This window comes from Ahaetulla prasina, chromosome 2, assembly GCF_028640845.1.
Source record: "Ahaetulla prasina isolate Xishuangbanna chromosome 2, ASM2864084v1, whole genome shotgun sequence".
Classification (NCBI taxonomy): Eukaryota; Metazoa; Chordata; class Lepidosauria; order Squamata; family Colubridae; genus Ahaetulla; species Ahaetulla prasina.
The window spans coordinates 289,896,994-289,916,145 of record NC_080540.1 but is presented as its reverse complement, the minus strand read 5'-3'; the positions used below and the strand labels follow the sequence as shown (position 1 = coordinate 289,916,145).

The 19,152-nt window shown below is 43.7% G+C and overlaps 1 protein-coding gene across 2 annotated transcripts in view; it reads left to right on the top strand.

Annotated features, from left to right (window-relative positions):
* LIPG (lipase G, endothelial type) overlaps positions 1–19,152 on the top strand; it is a 43,953-nt gene that overhangs the window by 8,650 nt on the left and 16,151 nt on the right. The window contains exons 2-5 of one of the 2 annotated variants that reach the window (XM_058170971.1): positions 374–570; positions 5,694–5,873; positions 8,637–8,748; positions 10,562–10,786. In XM_058170971.1, coding sequence (XP_058026954.1) covers positions 374–570; positions 5,694–5,873; positions 8,637–8,748; positions 10,562–10,786 — 714 coding nt within the window. The remainder of the gene's footprint in view (positions 1–373; positions 571–5,693; positions 5,874–8,636; positions 8,749–10,561; positions 10,787–19,152) is intronic. The other variant, XM_058170972.1, reaches the window with a different exon arrangement.

Here is a 19,152-nt window from a genome sequence, read left to right as displayed (position 1 = left end):
CTTCTGAGGTAGTCACAGTAAGTAGAACAGCGGAGGCGCAGAAATCAGCTGAGCCAGAAAGAAGGAAATATAGGACAGGATAGGGCAGGGGCCAGCTGATGGTCAGAACTATCGGTTCGCGTGAACCGGTCCGAACCAGCAGCAGTCCACCACTGTTGAAGGCCCATCTCGACCCAAGATGCTTGGCCAGTTATAGGAGGATAAAAATGAGATAAACCTCAAATAAAAAGGGCAGGTTAAAAAAAACAAGGTCAAGGGGTCACTGTGGATTTTACTCCGCTAGTTGTTGCCAACTACAGCGTGTTGTTCAGCTTATTTTTTTTCAACACCACTTACGGATGAATGATCTTAAATTCTACATATTTGATTCCAGATGATAGCATTTCTCAAGTGCTAAAGCCGAGAGAAGAACCATCCAAAGGTCAGGATCTACAAGTGAAGTTCGTGGTTCGTACCACCCCAGACCCCAATGATGCTGACTGCTATCTCATGGTTGGTCAAGACCACCTGCTAGATGACTGCAACTTCAACGTCTCCGCAAAGACCTTCTTCGTTATTCATGGATGGGCGGTAAGTAGAAGGACTTTACTGAGCTCCGTGACACATGATAAGCTGTGATTATTTTTTTTTACAGTGACTAATTTTTTGTCTAGAACCAAGTTATAGACAGCTTTGAACCATCCATCTTTCTGGATGGAATGTACTGTATTTTTCAGAGTATAAGACGCACCTTTTCCCCCCCAAAAAAGAGGGTGAAAATCTGGGTGCATCTTATATTCTGAATGTAGCCCCGCCCAGCTTCTCAAATGGAGAAGCATCAGAAATGGAGCCTCAGAAAAAAATCCCCAAACGGAGCTTCAGAAAAGAAGCTCCCAAACAGAGCTTCAGAGGCTTTTTTTCTGAAGTTCTGTTTTGGAGGCTTTCAGAGGCAGAATTTTTTTTTCCTGAAACAGAGTTTCAGAGGCTGAAAAAAAAAGCAAAAAAAAAAAGCAAGGCACAGAGCTCACAACCAAGGAACCTGTTGCTATAATTCACCTCTGGGAACAGCTGATTGGGGGTATTCCAGGAGGCCAATCCACCTGCCAATCAGCTTTTTTCTTATTTTCCTCCTCAAAAACTAAGGTGCGTCTTATACTCTGAAAAATACGGTACCTTCTATGCTGGTCATTTCTAATATTTAGACCATGAGACCTCACTGAAATGTATCAGTCTATTGTTTGCAAGGTTACCCCTGGATGAATTTCAGTCCAATTTAATCAGTGGCATGGCTAGGCAGAAAGAAGGGATCAGACAACGAACTGGTAAAGGGTGCCCTGAGAACCATGAAAAAGTTGGAGCTTGCTAGGAGGAAGACTGACTGGAGAATATGAAGTGTGGATGCCCCTCAAATCATCTGAAAGCATTCCGTTCTTTGTTCCTGTGAAGATAATTGGGAATCCAACTGAGCTGGGTTGTTTTCCTGTGGACATTTCATTATCCAAACTAGGTAACATCATCAGCGCATTATCTAGTTAAGGTAAGAAAACAATCAAGGTCGGTATTCTGACCTAGGCCTCCCAAGATCATGAAGCAGACTCCTCGTCCCGATAAAACCTCTTTTATTTAAATTGAAGCAGGGGTCTCCAACCTTGGCAACTTTAAGACTCGTGGACTTCAAGCTGTCTGAGGAATTCTGGGAATTGAAGTCCACGAGTCTAAAAGTTGCCAAGGTTGGAGACTCCTGGATTAAAGGGAATTCCTCTCCAACAAAGTCCCGGCCAACAGTCTTTCATGAGATTTCACAACTACAGACCTTTATCAGGCTTGGAAAGTTGCCAAGCTGATATCTTCCAAACACCACGCTGTAGCAACAATTACCTGGCGAGAAGTCAGGAACAGATCTTCACCCTAATGAAACAAACTAATTGTCTCCTGCAAACTCCCCTCCCCTTTGCTCCTCTTTATTCCCTCTGGGAAGAGCCATTCACCGTCCACCTGTGCCTTTACTCCCGAGTCGGCCCTTGTTCCTTAGCTGTCCCTTCTACTGGCAGCTCTGTGCATGCGCACATCGGGAACGGGCTCCAGCTGTTTTTCTGCCCCACTGATATCCGACTCCGAAGGTAGCTGATAACTGTTGGACGACCCTGGCCCCCTCTCTGTCTCTGATGCAGAGCCCTCATCAGAGCCTTCCCCAGACTCCAGGACTGGCTCATGTTTCTCCACAACTTCCTTACTGTCTGAGTCTGCCACCAGATCCGCTGCCCGGCCACAACAGTCAGAGAGCACCAAAGACCCTTCATTTTAACCCTGAACTACAAATTTTCTCCTTTATTGATAATTGGGACTCCACCAGTGGTTGAGTCAGTGCCTGTCCACTTCTCCTGGTCAGAAGCGGCTTGAGATTTGGGGAATAATAATATCATTCCCAGATATTTTCCACCCTTTTGGAAAGAAAAACATGGCACAGTCATTCTTTCTATCCTATCCAAAATAGAGGAAAACTTCAGTTTACAGACCCTGCCAAACCAGCAGTTCAATCAAACATAGGCAGTTAGTGACTTCTAAGAGCTGAGCTACACGGTACATTGAATAGCTAGCATAGTTTTGCCCAATGGTGGGATTCAAGTAATTTAACAACTGGTTCTCTGCCCTAATGATTTCTTCCAACAACCAGTTTGCCAAACTGCTCAGAAAGTGAACAACCGGTTTTCCCGAGGTGATGCGAACTGGCTGAATCCCACCACTGGTTTTGCCTATTTTTAAATGACTAATGTAAGCATGGACGAACTTTCTGGGTTTTCAAAATTCTTCCCCTTCCAAGTGGCAAAAATAGTGTATTGGTCTCGATGCACTTTAAAACAACAAAGTTGTGTTAGTGTGTTTGGAGGGAAGGGTTAGGTATCCTTCAGTGGTGGATTTCAATTTTTTTTGCTATCGGTTCTGTGGATGTGGCTTGGTGGGCGTGGCAGGGGAAGGATACTGTAAAATCTCCATTCCCTCCCCACTCCAGGGAAAGGATACTGTAAAATCTCCATTCCCACCCAACTCCAGGGAAAGGATACTGTAAAATCTCCATTCTCTCTCTACTCCAGGGGAAGGATACTGCAAAATCCCCATTTCCTCCCAATCAGCTGGGACTTGGGAGGCAGAGAATAGATGGGGGCAGGGCCAGTCAGAATTTACTACCGGTTCTCCGAACTACTCAAAATTTCCGCTACCGGTTCTCCAGAGCTGATCAGAACCTGCTGAAACCCACCTCTGGTATCCTTCATCAATGTGTGGTGGTCTTGATTAAGATCAGATTCTCCTCTGTGCTTATGTCTATGGAAAAGTGCTTTTTCAAAAGGCAATTGGACTTTGTTTTTCCTCGAAGTCGTTTTGCTTCTCATCCAAGAAGCTTCTTCAGTTCTGACTGAATGGTAGAGGATCCTTCAGTCAGAACTGAAGGAAGCTTCTTGGTTGAGAAGTGAGACGTCTTCAAGGAACAACAAAATCCAGTTGCCTTTTTAAAAAAACACCTTTGGGACTCCTGTGATTATGCTCGTTTAAATTAAGAAGGGCCAACTCTAGAATCAGAAAGTTTGAATCAGGATCCAAACGCTGAGTTTGAAAAACTGTATTTATTTATTTATTTATTTTTCAAATTTTTATACTGCCCATCTCCGAAGACTCGGGGCGGTGTACAGCAAATAAAACACAAATAATCAAAAATTTTAAAATACAATATTAGTTAAAAATCTAATTCAATGGCTGTATGTTAAAAGTATTAAGTAAAAAATGACGAAATAAATTAAAACCCCTTTAAAAACCCACTAAAAAACCCTCAATATTAAAATTAATCATATTTAATATTTAATATTTAAAACTATATTTTAATAGTTTTAACAAGGTTATTTTTTAAAACAACAACAACGTGATTTTCAGACAATTGTAAGCCACTTCTCTCACCCTTCTAATTTACCAGCCTTTGTTTTGGGAGAAACTGTCGTTGCTAGAAAACCGAACTGGTCACTTGTGAAGTTCTTTTGAATTTGGACTGAAAATGACAGGACGCACTTCCTAATCATCCAAATCTTTGGATTTGCATTAAGAGCCAGATCTTCTCCCAAGATTACATTCCCCACATATATTAACAGCTGCATCCTTCTATTAAAAAAATATGTCTTTTCTGAGAGTTTGTAGAGACTCTCAGTCATCCAGGTCATGGTTGTCCCAAAGGTGCTTTTTCAGGAGGCAACTGGACTCTTTCTTTGAAGACGTTTCACTTCTTATCCGAGAAGCTTCTTCAGCTCTGACTGGATGGTGGGGAATGGAAGGATTTATATTCCTTGCAGACAGCTGGTCATTTGCATCCTTTTAGAGGGTCGTTGAAGCCCTTTGAAGTTTATCTGTGTCCTTAGGGTCACCTGAGTAGTGCTCCTGGTTCCTGTAGTCTGCAATTTTTTCTTCTCTGGAAATCCATGCCTACTCCCACACCATTCCAAGGGTGTTCATCCCAAATTGTATAGCTAAAAGTCTGTAGAGATTCTCAGTCATCCAGGTCATGGTTGTTCCAAAGGTGCTTTTTCAGGAGGCAACTGGACTTTCTTTGGTGTTTTTTTTTGAAGACGTTTCACTTCTTATCCAAGAAGCTTCTTCAGCTCTGACAGGATAGCGGGAATGAAAGGATTTACATTCCTTGCAGACAGCTGGTAAATTTCTGAAGTCTTTTGTGAGACTTCAAGCCCTGGTTATAATCTTCCAAGGACTAGAATCAGGGGTGGGATTCAGCCAGTTCAGACCAGTTCAGGAAAACCAGATGTTAATTTTCATCTGGTTTGGTGAACCGGTTGTTCCAAGGACTGGTTAACCCCACCCACCCCTCCCCTCCCCTCCTAGGAGTCTCCACGCGGCCTGTTTTGGATGCCAGGTAAGTGCAGGGCGTGCACAGAGGCTCTGGGAGGGCGAAAAACAGGCCTACCGGAGGTCGGGAAATGGGATTGTTTCTGGCCTGTGGAGGTGTTTGGGGGAGGCCATTTTTATCCTCCCAGAGGCTATAGGAAAGCCTCCAGAGCCTGGGGAGGGCGAAAAACAGGCCTACCAGAAATTGGGAAATGGGCCTGTTTCCGGCCTCTGGAGGTGTTTGGGAGGGGCCATTTTCGCCCTCCCATAGGAAAGCCTCCAGAGCCTAGGGAGGGCAAAAACGGGCCTACCGGAAGTACCGGAAGTCCAAAATGGACCCATTTCCGGCCTCCGGAGGGCCTCCAATGTCCGGGGGAAGGTGTTTTTACCCTCCTGGAGGCTCGAGGAAAGCCTCTAGAGCCTAGGAAGGGGGAAAATGCCCCCCCCACCCTCCGTGGTGCAGGATGCCAAGTAGGGCACGCCCACCCAGCAACCGGGCAACGGCACCCCTGACAAGAATGGAGCCATATCCATCCATAGAGGCCATGGTGGCTCAGGCTGTAAGATAGCCTGTTATTAAAACACAGCAGCCTGCAATTACTGCAGGCTCGAATCCCACCAGGCCAAAGGTTGACTCAGCCTTCCATCCTTTATAAGGTAGGTAAAATGAGGACCCAGATTGTTGGGGGCGGGCAATAAGTTGACTTTGTAAATATACAAATAGAATGAGACTATTGCCTTACACACTGTAAGCCGCCCTGAGTCTTCAGAGAAGGGCGGGATATAAATGTAAATAAATAAATAAAAAATCTTGATTATTTTTTTTTCCCCAGATGGGCGGCATGTACGAAAGATGGCTGGACACCCTGGTTTCCGCTCTTCAACAACGTGAGAAGGAAGCCAACGTGGTGGTAGTGAACTGGCTGACCCTCGCCCAACAACTCTACACCATCGCTGTCAACAACACGAGGGTGGTTGGAAAACAACTGGCAGAGCTGCTGGACTGGCTAGAGGTAAATTTTTGCCAGCCAACAAACCTTTCACTCTGCAGAATTGCACGCGAAAGTGACGGCCCAACCTTGCATCCAGCTGACGCTTGGAAGCGCCACATTTGATCACGCAAGACTTACTACTTTGGAGCAGCATGACAAAGCTGGCGGAGTGCCAGAAAGGTGTGAGGAGAGGAAATAATTGGGGCTGATTACATACCGGATATCTCCGGGACAAAATCTATGTGAAAAATGCACCGCGGCTTCATCCTTTCACATCTGCCAATCTGGCTCAGGTCTCTTGTTCAGATCTGCTTGGTTTAATCCCTAATTGCTTAATCATTCCTTAAGTTATCTGTTCTTTAATCTAGTTAGGTCCCTGCTGCTATTTGGAAATGTGAAGCTTAGGGAAACCGGGGAGTAGCAAATACATCGTTTCACAGATCTTAAATACCAGCCTTCTCACTGGATCTTAGTCAAACACCAAAAAGCGAAATACTTGCCTCTATTTTATGCGCATATTTATTCCGCTGATCTCAGTAGGCAGGCCTCGTTCCTTGCAGCCGGCAGCTGTTCCTTAATCCAAATTTGCTTTTCTCTCTCTCTCTCTCTCTCTCTCTGTCACAGTTGATTAGTTAACTTCTGTCTTTAATTAATCTGCCTCCCATTGGATAAGCCTGGTCTTCCAAGCTGTTTTATGCCAAGTTTGGCGATTAGATTGAGGCCTTCTGTAACCAAAGGATACATTTAGAATTTAATTTCCTAGCTGTTCCTTGCCATGGTCCTTTACAGCTAGATTGTTTTATAATTTGTAGGGAAAGAATGCATATCTGAGTGACGGGTGGCTAACTGGAAATATACTATTGTCCTCGATCGACCACAGTTCATTTAGTGACCATTCAGTATGACAATGGCACTGAAAAAAGTGACTTATGACCGTTTTTAACAACCATTGCACCCTCCCCAAGGTTACATGATCAATATTCAGATAATAATAATAATAACAACAGAGTTGGAAGGGAGCTTGGAGGTCTTCTAGTCCAACCCCCTGCCCTGGCAGGAAACCCTACACCACTTCAGGCAAATGGTTATCCAACATCTTCTTGAAAATTTCCAGTGTTGGAGCATTCACAACTTCTGCAGGCAAGTCATTCCACTGATTAATTGTTCTAACTGTCGGGAAATTTCTCCTTAGTTCTAAGCTGTTTCTCTCTCTCTCTCTCTCTCTGTCACAGTTGATTAGTTAACTTCTGTCTTTAATTAATCTGCCTCCCATTGGATAAGCCTGGTCTTCCAAGCTGTTTTATGCCAAGTTTGGCGATTAGATTGAGGCCTTCTGTAACCAAAGGATACATTTAGAATTTAATTTCCTAGCTGTTCCTTGCCATGGTCCTTTACAGCTAGATTGTTTTATAATTTGTAGGGAAAGAATGCATATCTGAGTGACGGGTGGCTAACTGGAAATATACTATTGTCCTCGATCGACCACAGTTCATTTAGTGACCATTCAGTATGACAATGGCACTGAAAAAAGTGACTTATGACCGTTTTTAACAACCATTGCACCCTCCCCAAGGTTACGTGATCAGAATTCAGATAATAATAATAACAGAGTTGGAAGGGACCTTGGAGGTCTTCTAGTCCAACCCCCTGCCCTGGCAGGAAACCCTACACCACTTCAGGCAAATGGTTATCCAACATCTTCTTGAAAATTTCCAGTGTTGGAGCATTCACAACTTCTGCAGGCAAGTCATTCCACTGATTAATTGTTCTAACTGTCGGGAAATTTCTCCTTAGTTCTAAGCTGTTTCTCTCCTTGATCAGTTTCCACCCATTGCTTCTTGTTCTACCCTCAGGTGCTTTGGAGAATAGTTTGACTCCCTCTTCTTTGTGGCAGCCCCTGAGATATTGGAAGACTGCTATCATGTCTCCCCTAGTCCTTCTTTCCATTAAACTAGACAGTTCCTGCAACCGTTCTTGATTTGTTTTAGCCTCCAGTCCCCTAATCATCTTTTGTTGCTCTTCTCTGCACTCTTTCTAGAGCTTCAGCATCTTTTTTACATCGTGGCGACCAAAACTGGATGCAGTATTCCAAGTGTGGCCTTACCAAGACATTATAAAGTGGTATTAACACTTCACGTGATCTTGATTCTATCCCTCTGTTTAGGCAGCCCAGAACTGTGTTGGCTTTGTGTTTGTGTTGGAACTGTGTTGGCAGATACTTGGCAACCAAATCGTATTTATGACGGTTGTGGTGTCCCTAGGGCATGTGATCTCCTTTTGTGACCTTCTGACAAGCAAAGTCAACGGAGAAGCCAGATTCAATTAACAACCATGCTACTAACTTAACAACTGCAGTGATTCACTTAACAACGTTGGCAAGCAAGGTCGTAAAATGGGACAAAACTCACTTAGCAGCTGTCTCGGTTGTCATCATTAGTCGAGGACTACCTGTAAAATGCACTATTCTTAGATACCAGTAGTGGGTTGAAAATCCCTTTGCTATCAGTTTGCTCGTGGGCACACGTGCGATGCTTCTGTGCATGCACAGAAGCTTCTACACATGTGCAGAAGCATCCAGGTAGGTGGGCGGAGCCTCCCGCCGCTGCTACCGCTTAGCCCAATTCTGGGGCGAACCGGTAGCAACCCACCACTGTTAGATACCCTTGATATTTAAAAAAGTGGGTTTTCTTCCGGAAGAAAGTTTCTAGATATGAGATTTTTGTCCATTTGTTATGTAATGTGGTGCAGTCACCGGGAACTCATTTCCCCTCTTAAATGTTGCAGAAGAAGGAGGACTTCCAACTGGAGAACGTCCATCTGATTGGCTACAGTCTCGGGGCTCATATTGCTGGCTACACTGGAAACTATGCCCGGGGAACTATTGGAAGAATTACAGGTAAGGTGGGATTTTCTTGCTTTCCAAAAACATTGCAGAGATTCGTCTCTGGTGTCTGCGACTGCCAGAATGTCCCATTTAGTGCAAGAAGCGGTTTTGTAGCCTGAGAAAATTAGTCCAGGGCTCTCTAAATTTGGCAACTTTAAGACATCAACATGGCTGGCTGAGGAATTCTGGGAGTTGAAGTCCACAAGTCTTAAAGTGGCCAAGTTTGGAGACCTCTGACTTAGTCTCCCCTGACTAAGTTGTGTGTGCGTGCGCCTGACTTCAAGTAATTAATCAAAGCCATCCCACTCAAAATAGCCGTGGGTAAATCGATCTCTCGAGGCTGCCTTCTCCACACGCCCCTTGGGGGTAATTGCAGAGCTGTGTTTTGGTCAAGGCTGGGTTGTGGTTAGTGGTGGACGGGGCCAAAGTCAGAAGTCATTTTGGTCTCTGCTTGCTCGTCTGTCTTCTGCCATGTCATCAGCTTTTTGATTTCTAGTGCCCTCAGTCCTTCATTACACAGGATAAAAGTTAAGCGAGAAAAAAAAATCTTTTATTGGCATTAGTGGCAGATTTGCACTCCTCAGTCCACCCTTAACCTTAATTGCCATGTGAAAAAAAAGATTATTCTTTTTGGGGGGAAGGAGTCATCCGTGAAACTTTTCTTCCCAGCTCTGTGTGTACGTGTGTTTAAGTATGTCCGCCTTTTGTCTGCGTGCACACACCCAGAACCTCATTTTGCTAAGAATAGTTTCCCCAAACTTTGCATCTCATGGAAAATCTACTTTATAATTCTCCTTCCAAACCAGGCAACCTGGTTTGCAACATACCAGGATACAAAATATAAAAACAAAATACAAGAGCAAACAATAGATTCAAACTTAATGTTAACCGCTTCAATCTTGATCGCAGAAAATATGATTTTTGTAATAGAGTTGTTAACGCTTGGAACACACTACCTGATTCTGTGGTCTCTTCTCAAAATCCCAAAAGCTTTAACCAAAAACTGTCTACTATTGACCTCATCCCATTCCTAAGGGGACTATAAGGGGCGTGCACAAAAGTGCCTACCGTTCCTGTCCTATTGTTTTTCTACCATTATATGTGCTTGTATATAATGTTGTGACAAAAATAAATAAATAAATAAATAAACCAAAACCTGTCACCCCAAGGCTATGAGGGATTCCCAGCCCTGCCTTTTTTTTTTTGTGAGTCTCAGAATTGTGGAAAATAGGCTGCTCTTTTGAGGCAAAAATGCATGACAATTTTGCCTCAAAAGTCACTACAGGAGGCATAAAAGTTTCATAGATCTTTTGTGAATGAAAACCTTCTTCCATTTTCTTTTTTTCCCCTTCTGAGATGTCTTACATGTTGGATGCAAGTTTTATGAGATAGCAAACCAGAACTTGCAAGAAATGTAGCTCTTTTCTTGATAAACTAAGTTGATCAATGTAGGTGGGCCTCGGGCTCTGTACAGCCCCAGAAAGCTAGTTCTACATACCAACCCACCTCCAAATTTGGAAGTTAACCATGGGATCCACCATAAGATAATGGTTAAAGGAGCATTAAATTTGTCCCTGCTGCTGGTGTAGACTAAGCATTCCTCTGATAAGGTACAAAAACCAGGTTCTTCTAGGTGGGGAACGATGGCCCCTTGATGACTTGTGGACTTCAACTCCCAGAATTCCTGAGCCAACAGTTGGCTCAGGAATTCTGGGAGTTGAAGTCCACAAGTCATCAAGGGGCCATCATTCCCCACCTCTTATTCTAGAAGAACAATGACCTTCAATTATGGTAAAAGACTAACCACATGCCTTGGATGTTCCAGGCTTGGATCCAGCTGGGCCGATGTTTGAGGGAGCCGATCCAAGCAGACGTCTCTCTCCCGACGACGCTGATTTTGTGGATGTCTTGCACACGTACACGAGAGAGACGTTGGGCATCAGCATTGGGATCCAGATGCCTGTGGGTCACATTGACATTTACCCCAATGGAGGAGACATCCAGCCAGGATGTGGCCTTACTGACATCTTGGGAACGCTCGCTTTAGGGGGTGAGTCGACTCTTCTGCTTGATCTATATGAAGTTTTTTTTATATTTATTTATTTACATTTATATCCCGCCCTTCTCCGAAGACTCAGGGCGGCTTACAGTGTATAAGGCAATAGTCTCATTCTATTTGTATATTTACAAAGTCAACTTATTGCCCCCCCAACAATCTGGGTCCTCATTTTACCTACCTTATAAAGGATGGAAGGCTGAGTCAACCTCGGGCCGGGCTTGAACCTGCAGTAATTGCAGGCTGATGTGTTCTAATAACAGGCTTCTAACAGCCTGAGCTATTACGGCCCTAATAAGTTGCTTCAGAGAGTAGGGGCATCCCAGAGGCAGGAATTGCCACGTTGGATTCCTTTCCAAGGGGAAATTGGGAATTTCTTCTGGGATCAGAGGTGGGTTTCAGCAGGTTCTGACCAGTTCTGGAGAACCGGTAGCGGAAATTTTGAGTGGTTCGGAGAACCGGTAGTAAAAATTCCGACTGGCCTCACCCCCATCTATTCTCTGCCTCCCAAGTCTCAGCTGATCGGGAGGAAATGGAGATTTTGCAATAATCTTCCCCTGGAGTGGGAAGGGAATGGAGATTTTACAGTATCCTTCCACTGCCCCGCCCACCAAGCCATGCCCCACCCACCAAGCCCTGCCCACAGAATTGGTAGTAAAAAAATTTGAAACCCACTACTGTCCGGGATGGACAGCTTTTTTCTGAGGAAGATAGCATAACAATTGATATCGAAAAGCGTGTTAGTAAAATAATCCTTGTACAAATGAATACCCTGGCATGAGAGCCAGTTTGGTCTAGTAGTGAAGGTATTAGGCTAGAAAGCCGGAGACTGTGAGTTCGAGTCCCGCCTTAGCCATGAAAACCAGCCGGGTGACTTTAGGCCGGGGGTGCAAACTCAATTTCATTGAGGACTGCATCAGGATTGTGTTTGACTTTGGGGGGAGGGAGGTGGGTGTGGCCAAGGTGGGCGTGACTCATGTCGGGGGCGCCTGTGGCGGCCCAAGCGCTCTACCAATAAAAACGGGTTCCCGAGTTACGTTTTCGGCTGGGATGGCCTCCTGCAATCCTCTGCCAGCGAAAATGGAGCACACGGCCATCCCAAGCTCCATTTTTGCTGGCAGAAGCACCGCGGGCTGGTCCTTCGCTGTTTCCAGGGTGGCCCCGCGAGCCAGAACTAAGCACCCCACAGGCTGGATTCAGCTCCCGGGCCTTGAGTTTGAAACCCCTACTTTAGGCCAATTGCCAGGAGATGGTGGATTCTAGTCTCGCCTTAGGTATGAAATCCAGCTGGGTGACTTTGGCCCAGTCACTCTGTCTCAGCCCAACCCACCTCACAGGGTTGTTGTTGTGGGGAAAATAGGAGGAGGACGGTCTATTGGATACGTTCATTGTCTTGAATTATTTCTAAAAATAGTAAAGGCAGGATACGAATGAATAAATAAATATCCTACCTTGAAATGTACAACAAATGGTCTCAGGTAAGACATATGAAGGCTTAGCTGCATAAGCCCAATCTACAAGATAAATATTTTATGATCCACCTGTCCCTAGTTGGCTTAGAGTGGAGGCCATATGATGGATTGTTTATTTAACCATCCTAACAATCCAAGGAGGTAGCTAAGTGAAGAGGTAGTTATTGGCTATGTTCACACAAGATGTTTAACTCGTTTTCAAGTTTTACATAATACGGGGGATTTGGTCTGGCTTAGGAGAATTGGTTATTCCATTGTTGCATGGATTACAGCTAAGCCTAAACCTCACGCTTTTCTTGCTCTGCTTGCGCAAAGTGGAAAGGAAAGCCCAGAGCATGTCAAGATTGGCATTTGCAGATAACCCTACATTCTTAACTGAATTATGTTATTGAGCTTCTGGACAATCAGGTTATCTAGGCAGAGCAGGAAAAAGTGAGGTTATCAATGGAATGTATAGAGCCTTAAACATCTAATTAAAAAAGAAATCATTTAGAATAGAATAGAGTAGAGTAGAGTAGAGTAGAGTAGAGTAGAGTAGAGTAGAGTAGAGTAGAGTAGAGTAGAGTAGAGTAGAGTAGAGTAGAGTAGAGTAGAGTAGAGTAGAGTAGAGTAGAGTAGAATAGAATAGAATAGAATAGAATAGAATAGAATAGAATAGAATAACAGAGGTGGAAGGGACCTTGTAGGTCATCTAGGCCAACAGTTCCTACAGATAGCAGTCCAGTCTCTTCTTGAAAGCTTCCAGTGATGAAGCTCCCACAACTTCTGAAGGCAATTTCTGTCCCATTGGTTGATTGTTCTCACTGTTAGAAAAATTCTCCTTATTTCTAGGTTGAATCTTTCCTTGATCAGTTTCCATCCATTATTCCTTGTCTGATCTTCAGGTGCTTTGATAAATAGGTTGTTCCCCCCTTCCTCTCTGCGGCAGCCCCTCAAATATTGGAACACTTACACTGCTTTCTTTTGTAAAGGACTTGACAGGTATAATTGTGGTTGAACATTTTCCCAAATTCTCACATGTACCAACACCTGTTTAGTTAGTAATACTTCGGGTACAACGCTAACCCAGTTGTAAGTACAGGTAATCCTCAGTTTACAACTGATTGCTTAGTGATTGTTTGAAGGTATGATGGACAGCCCCCCCTTCAAAAGCGACTTATAACCTAGTTTCAAAGTTTTGATGTTGGTCGTCCCCCCTGAATCATGTGACCACATTTTGGGGCCTCAGCAACCATCACTTATTTACACCTGACTTCGATTTACAAATGGTTTTGCTGAGAACAGAGGTTTATTTCCAGATTTGAGCAAAAAGCCATCCCATAGTTGAACAATGGGCTCACTTAATGACCGCTACAAAAAGGTTGAAAAATCGGGCCTGGTCTGCTTCATGACTGTCATGATTTACAACCATAATGGACAGGGTCAATTTCAGTTGTAACTAGAGGACTGGCTGTAAAATGTGGCTACTCAGTTTAGGCTTCAGCTGATGTCTTTTAAATACTAAGCTTTAGTACCATATGAGTAGTACTAAAAATTATATAAATGTTGCTTTTGATAAAATATATTTTATATCAGTGCAAAGACTATATGGTGCCATAGATCCATATGAAGTGAGGCAGTATGTATACAAGATAACAACTTAACAGAGTTGAAGGGATGTTGGAGATCTTCTAGTCCAACTCCCCAACTCCACCAAGTCATGTCCATCTAACTCAGGGGTTTCCAACCTTGGCTACTTTAAGACTTGTGGACTTCAACTCCCAGAACTCCTCAGCCAGCTTTGCTGGCTGAGGTATTCTGGGAGTTGAAGTCCACAAGTCTTAAAGTGGCCAAGGTTGGAGACCCCTGATCTAACTTGTATTTTATGTTCTGATTTTTTTTTTCCAATGTGCAAAGTTTGTTGGTCGAGGTTTGAAGTTGCCACTTGTTTGACCAATCTACATAGTCAAGGTCTTTTTGAAGGGTAGTAGCATAGTCAAGGTCTTTTTGAAGGGTAGTAGCATTTTCGGTGGTGTTGAATAGTTTTACATCATCAGCGAAGAGAACGCAGTTGCTTTGAATATGATCGCAAAGGTCACAAAGTGTTGGACCTAAAACGCTGCCTTGGGGAACACCACTGTTAACAGGTACAGGATTTGATAGAGCGCTTCCTATTTAGACCACTTGCTGTCTGTTTGACAGGAAGGCAGCTATCCATTTATGTAGGAGTCCAGAAATGCCATAGGACTTTAGTTTTAGAATTAGTTTGTCGTGTACCACTGAATCAAAGGCTTTACAGAAGTCTATGTAAATTGCGTCTATTGCTTTGCCCTGATCGAAATGTGTAGCCCATATGTTTTTGCAGTGTAGTAGTTTTAGATTACAGGATAATTTTTTTCTGAAACCAAATTGTTTGTTGGAGAGTAGGTTGTTTGTCTCTAGGTGGAGGGTAATTGATTGATTAATGATTGATTCCATTACTTTGTGGGTGATGCAACATAAAGAGATTGGTCTGTAATTTTCAACGAGGCTGGGGTCTAGTTAATTGTTCTGTTAGGAAATTTCTCCTTAGTTCTAGGTTGGGTCTCTCCTTGATTAGTTAATAATCAAGTAAATTAGTAAAGAACCAAAATTAAAAGGCAAAAAGGAGGAAAAGGTAAGGCAAAAAATTGTCTAAGCACTTATAGTTTCAGTAGCCACATTCCAGAGGGATGTCAAGCTATTTCTCCAAATGTCTTCAGTTCTCCAGGAATAGCAACAAAGACCACATTTTCTAACCTTTTATTTTCAAGAAAGGGCAAACAACTCAAAGGGAATTTTTTTTTTATGTGTGGAAGATTTCTCTCTCTCTCATTCTTCCAATCCAAAACCACCACGCTTCTCAATTTAACTCTGGTTAAATTGTATTATTCAGAACAGATTCTTGAATTTGTGCTGAGGAAAGTCCATCCTATTTGAAATGTGGTGGCGTCTCAAAATTTGGAAATCCTGTCTCCATTGTTGTGACAATTCTCTAGGGTTTACAACTTTAAGAGGTTTCCAAACAATGACTTGGCACTTCTTTAGTTCTCATTTTGATTGATTTTTGTCAGAACCAGTTGTGCCTAATTGCCTAATTTAGCCCACCATTCCTTGCAGAAGACAATATATTAAAAACTGACTGAGCTGGCTGAGATTTGTACACTATTCAAAAACACCGATGGATGCACATTAATTAAGCTTAGGATATGATGGAAATGCATTAAAGGTATACCTCGATGACCACAACTGAGGCCAAAATGTCCATGGCTAAGTGAGACAAGTGAGTTTTGCCCCATTTTGCAACCCTTCTTTACAGATTAACAGAGTTGGAAGGGACCTTTTACGTCATCTAGTCCAACCCCGTGCCCAAGCAGGAGACCCTATAACCAGTGGTGGGATTCAGCCAGTTTGCACCCCTTCGGGAGAACCGGTTGTTAACTTTCTGAGCAGTTCGGCAAACTGGTTGTTGGAAGAAATCATTAGGGCAGAGAACCGGTTGTTAAATTACTTGAATCCCCCTACTGCCTATAACAGTATATCAGACAGATGGCTGTCCGGTCTCTTCTTGAAAGCTTCCAGCAATGAAGCTCCCACAACTTTTTATTTATTTATTTATTTATTTATTTATTTATTTATTTATTTATTTATTTAATCAAATTTTTATACCGCCCTATCTCCCGAAGGACTCAGGGCGGTTTACAGCCCGATAAAAATACAAATATAATACAAGATAAAACACTAAATTAAAAAACTTATTTAAATTGGCCAAGATTTAAAATTACAATTAAAATGATAAAACCCCATTAAAATTAAATTTAAAATTAAAATTTTAATCCAGTCCTGCACAGATAAATAGATGTGTTTTAAGCTCCCGGCGGAAGGTTCGAAGGTCAGGAAGTTGGCGGAGTCCTGGAGGCAACTTCTATTCCATTGGTTGGTTATTCTCACTGTCAGAAAATTTCTCCTTATTTCCAGGTTGAATCTCTCCTTGTTCAGTTTCCATCCATTATTCCTTGTCCGGCCTTCTGGTGCTTTGGAAAATAACTTGATCCCTTCCTCTTTATGGCAGCCCTCAGATATTGGAAGACTGCTATCATGTTTCCCCTGGTCCTTCTCTTCACTAGACTTGCCATGCCCAGTTCCTGCAACTGTTCATTGTATGTTTTAGCCTCCAGTCCCCTTATCATCCTGGTTGCTCTTCTCTGCACTCTTTCTAGAGTCTCCACATCTTTTTTATAGTATGGTGACCAAAATTGGATGCAGTACTCTAGGTGTGGTCTTACTAAGGCTTTATAGAGTGGTATTAGTACCTCACTTGATCTTGATTTTATCCCTTGGTTATTGCAATTTAGGATTGCATTGGCTTTTTTTTTTTATTTTAATTTATATCCCGCCCTTCTCCGAAGACTCAGGGCGGCTTACATTGTGTTAAGCAATAGTCTTCATCCATTTGCATATTATATACAAAGTCAACTTTTATTGCCCCCAACAATCTGGGTCCTCATTTTACCTACCTTATAAAGGATGGAAGGCTGAGTCAACCTTGGGCCTGGTGGGACTCGAACTTGCAGTAATTGCAAGCAGCTGTGTTAATAACAGACTGCTTAGTCTGTTGAGCCACCAGAGGCCCCTGGATGTCGCTGCACACTGTTGGCTCGTATTTACCAGGTTGTCCACTTAGACTCCAAGATCCCTCCCACCCCAGATATTAAGTGACTGCAGTTGTTAAGTTAGTAACACGGTTAAGTGAATCTGGCTTCCCCATTGATTTTGCTTGTCAGAAGGTCGCAAAAGGTGTGACCCCATGACACTCCAACCGTCATAAATATGAGCTATTTGTCAAGCGGCTGAATTTTGATCATGTGGCCATGGGAATGCTGCAATGTTCGTAAATATGAAAAATAGTTATGTCACTTTTTCCAGTTGCGTTATATCTCATTTGTCACTAAACAAATAGCAGTAGCACTTAGACTTGTGAGTCAGGTGCTTTACTCTCTAAGTGTCAGGCCTGGAAACCATATTAGACTTTAGGGTTCCAGACGCTGCCACTTTTTTCCCCTGAGGGGAAGAAGGGGGGCTGAGGGGTATGGTAACATTCTTCAAGCGGTCAAGGTCGGATGGTGTTCACATCTGCAGGAAGAGTGGCAAGAAGATATTCGAATGAACTGGGAGAACGTGGGACCATGTGACCATCAAAGGGGTCAGTGGGGTGGGACTCTTGGGGTTTGTATAACTGGGGAAAAGAATCCGGAAATTCAGTTTTGGAATTTCACTCATCGTGTGCCAGTTTCCTCATGCTAGTAAAGAACTCTGGAAAACAATGGCTTCTGAGTTTTTTTTTATGCAGAAGAGGTTTTTCTGGACCCTTGACATTAAGCGGTTTACAGAGTCAGCATATTGCCCCCAACAATCCTGGTCCTCATTTTACTGACCTTGGAAGGACGGAAGGCTGAGTCAACCTTGAGCCTGGTGAGATTTGAACTGCCAAATTGCAGAAAGCCGGCAGGCAGCAGAAGTAGCCTGCAGTACTACATTTTAACCACTGCGCCACCACGGCTCAAATGGTTGTAAGTCAAGGACTTCCTGTATTGTTACTGTCTTTTCCCTGATTTGATAAACCATGTTGTGTGTGAACACAACTACTGAGAACAGTCTCCAAGACAAAACCCAATGCCGCTTCTACAACTTTGGCCTTTCTGTCCATACAGCATCCTTGTGAGCATCAGAGCCCAGTGAAATATCAATAAAATCATCTTGGCGTCTTTTCTTTACCCTGTAAATACTAGATGGCTTTAGGCCTCCAACTTCAGTATCGAGGTACCAAAAACTGACTTATATTTCAAGGTTGCTTTAAAGCAGCTGCCTCCTAAATACTTTGGCCTGTGACCAGTGAACGTGTCCCTCCCTCCACCTGGGGAGGGAGCCAAAAAGCAGACAAGATATCAGCGTTGGAAGGAACCTTGGAGGTTTTTTAGCCCAACCCTCCCTATACCAGTGATGGCTAACCTTTTTGCCGTTGTGTGCCAAAAGTGGGGGTTGTGGGGGGGGGTCGCGCGCGCATGCCCACACTCAAAATTCAATGCGCCCTGCCCCCCACATGCGACCCCCTCCTACGCTCCCCCATTTTTGGCACATGATGGCCCGGTGGGCCCAGTAGGCCTGTTTTTTGCCCTCCCCAGGCTCCAGATACTTTTTTGGAGCCTGGGGAGGACGAAAATGGCCTTCCCCGCACCCCCAGAGGTCCTCTGGAGGCCAGAAACAGCCCGTTTCCTATTTAGTCCTTAATAATAATAACAACAGAGTTGGAAGGGACCTTGGAGGTCTTCTAGTCCAACCCCCTTGGAGGTCTTCTAGTCCAACCCTATACCATGTCAGACAAATGGTTATCCAACATTTTCTTAAAAAATTCCAGTGTTGGAGCATTTACAACTTCTGCAGGCAAGTCGTTCCACTGATTAATTGTTCTAACTGTCAGGAAATTTCTCCTTAGTTCTAGGTTGCTTCTCTCCTTGATTAGTTTCCACCCATTGCTTCTTGTTCTACCCTCAGGTGCTTTGGAGAATAGCTTGACTCCCTCTTCTTTGGGGCAGCCCCTGAGATACCGGAAGACTGCTATCATGTCCCCCCTAGTCCTTCTTTTCATTAAACTAGCCATGCCCAGTTCCTGCAACCAATCTTCATGTTTTAGCCTCCAGTCCCCTAATCATCTTTGTTGCTCTTCTCTGCACTCCTGACTTTCAGTGGGCCCGGAAGGCCTGGAAATCAGGCAGCAAGCATGCGCATGCGCGCTGGAGCTGAGTTAGGGCAATGTTCGTGTGCCCACAGATACGGCTCCGCATGCCACAGGTTCGCCATCACGGCCCTATACCATTTCAGACAAATAGTTGT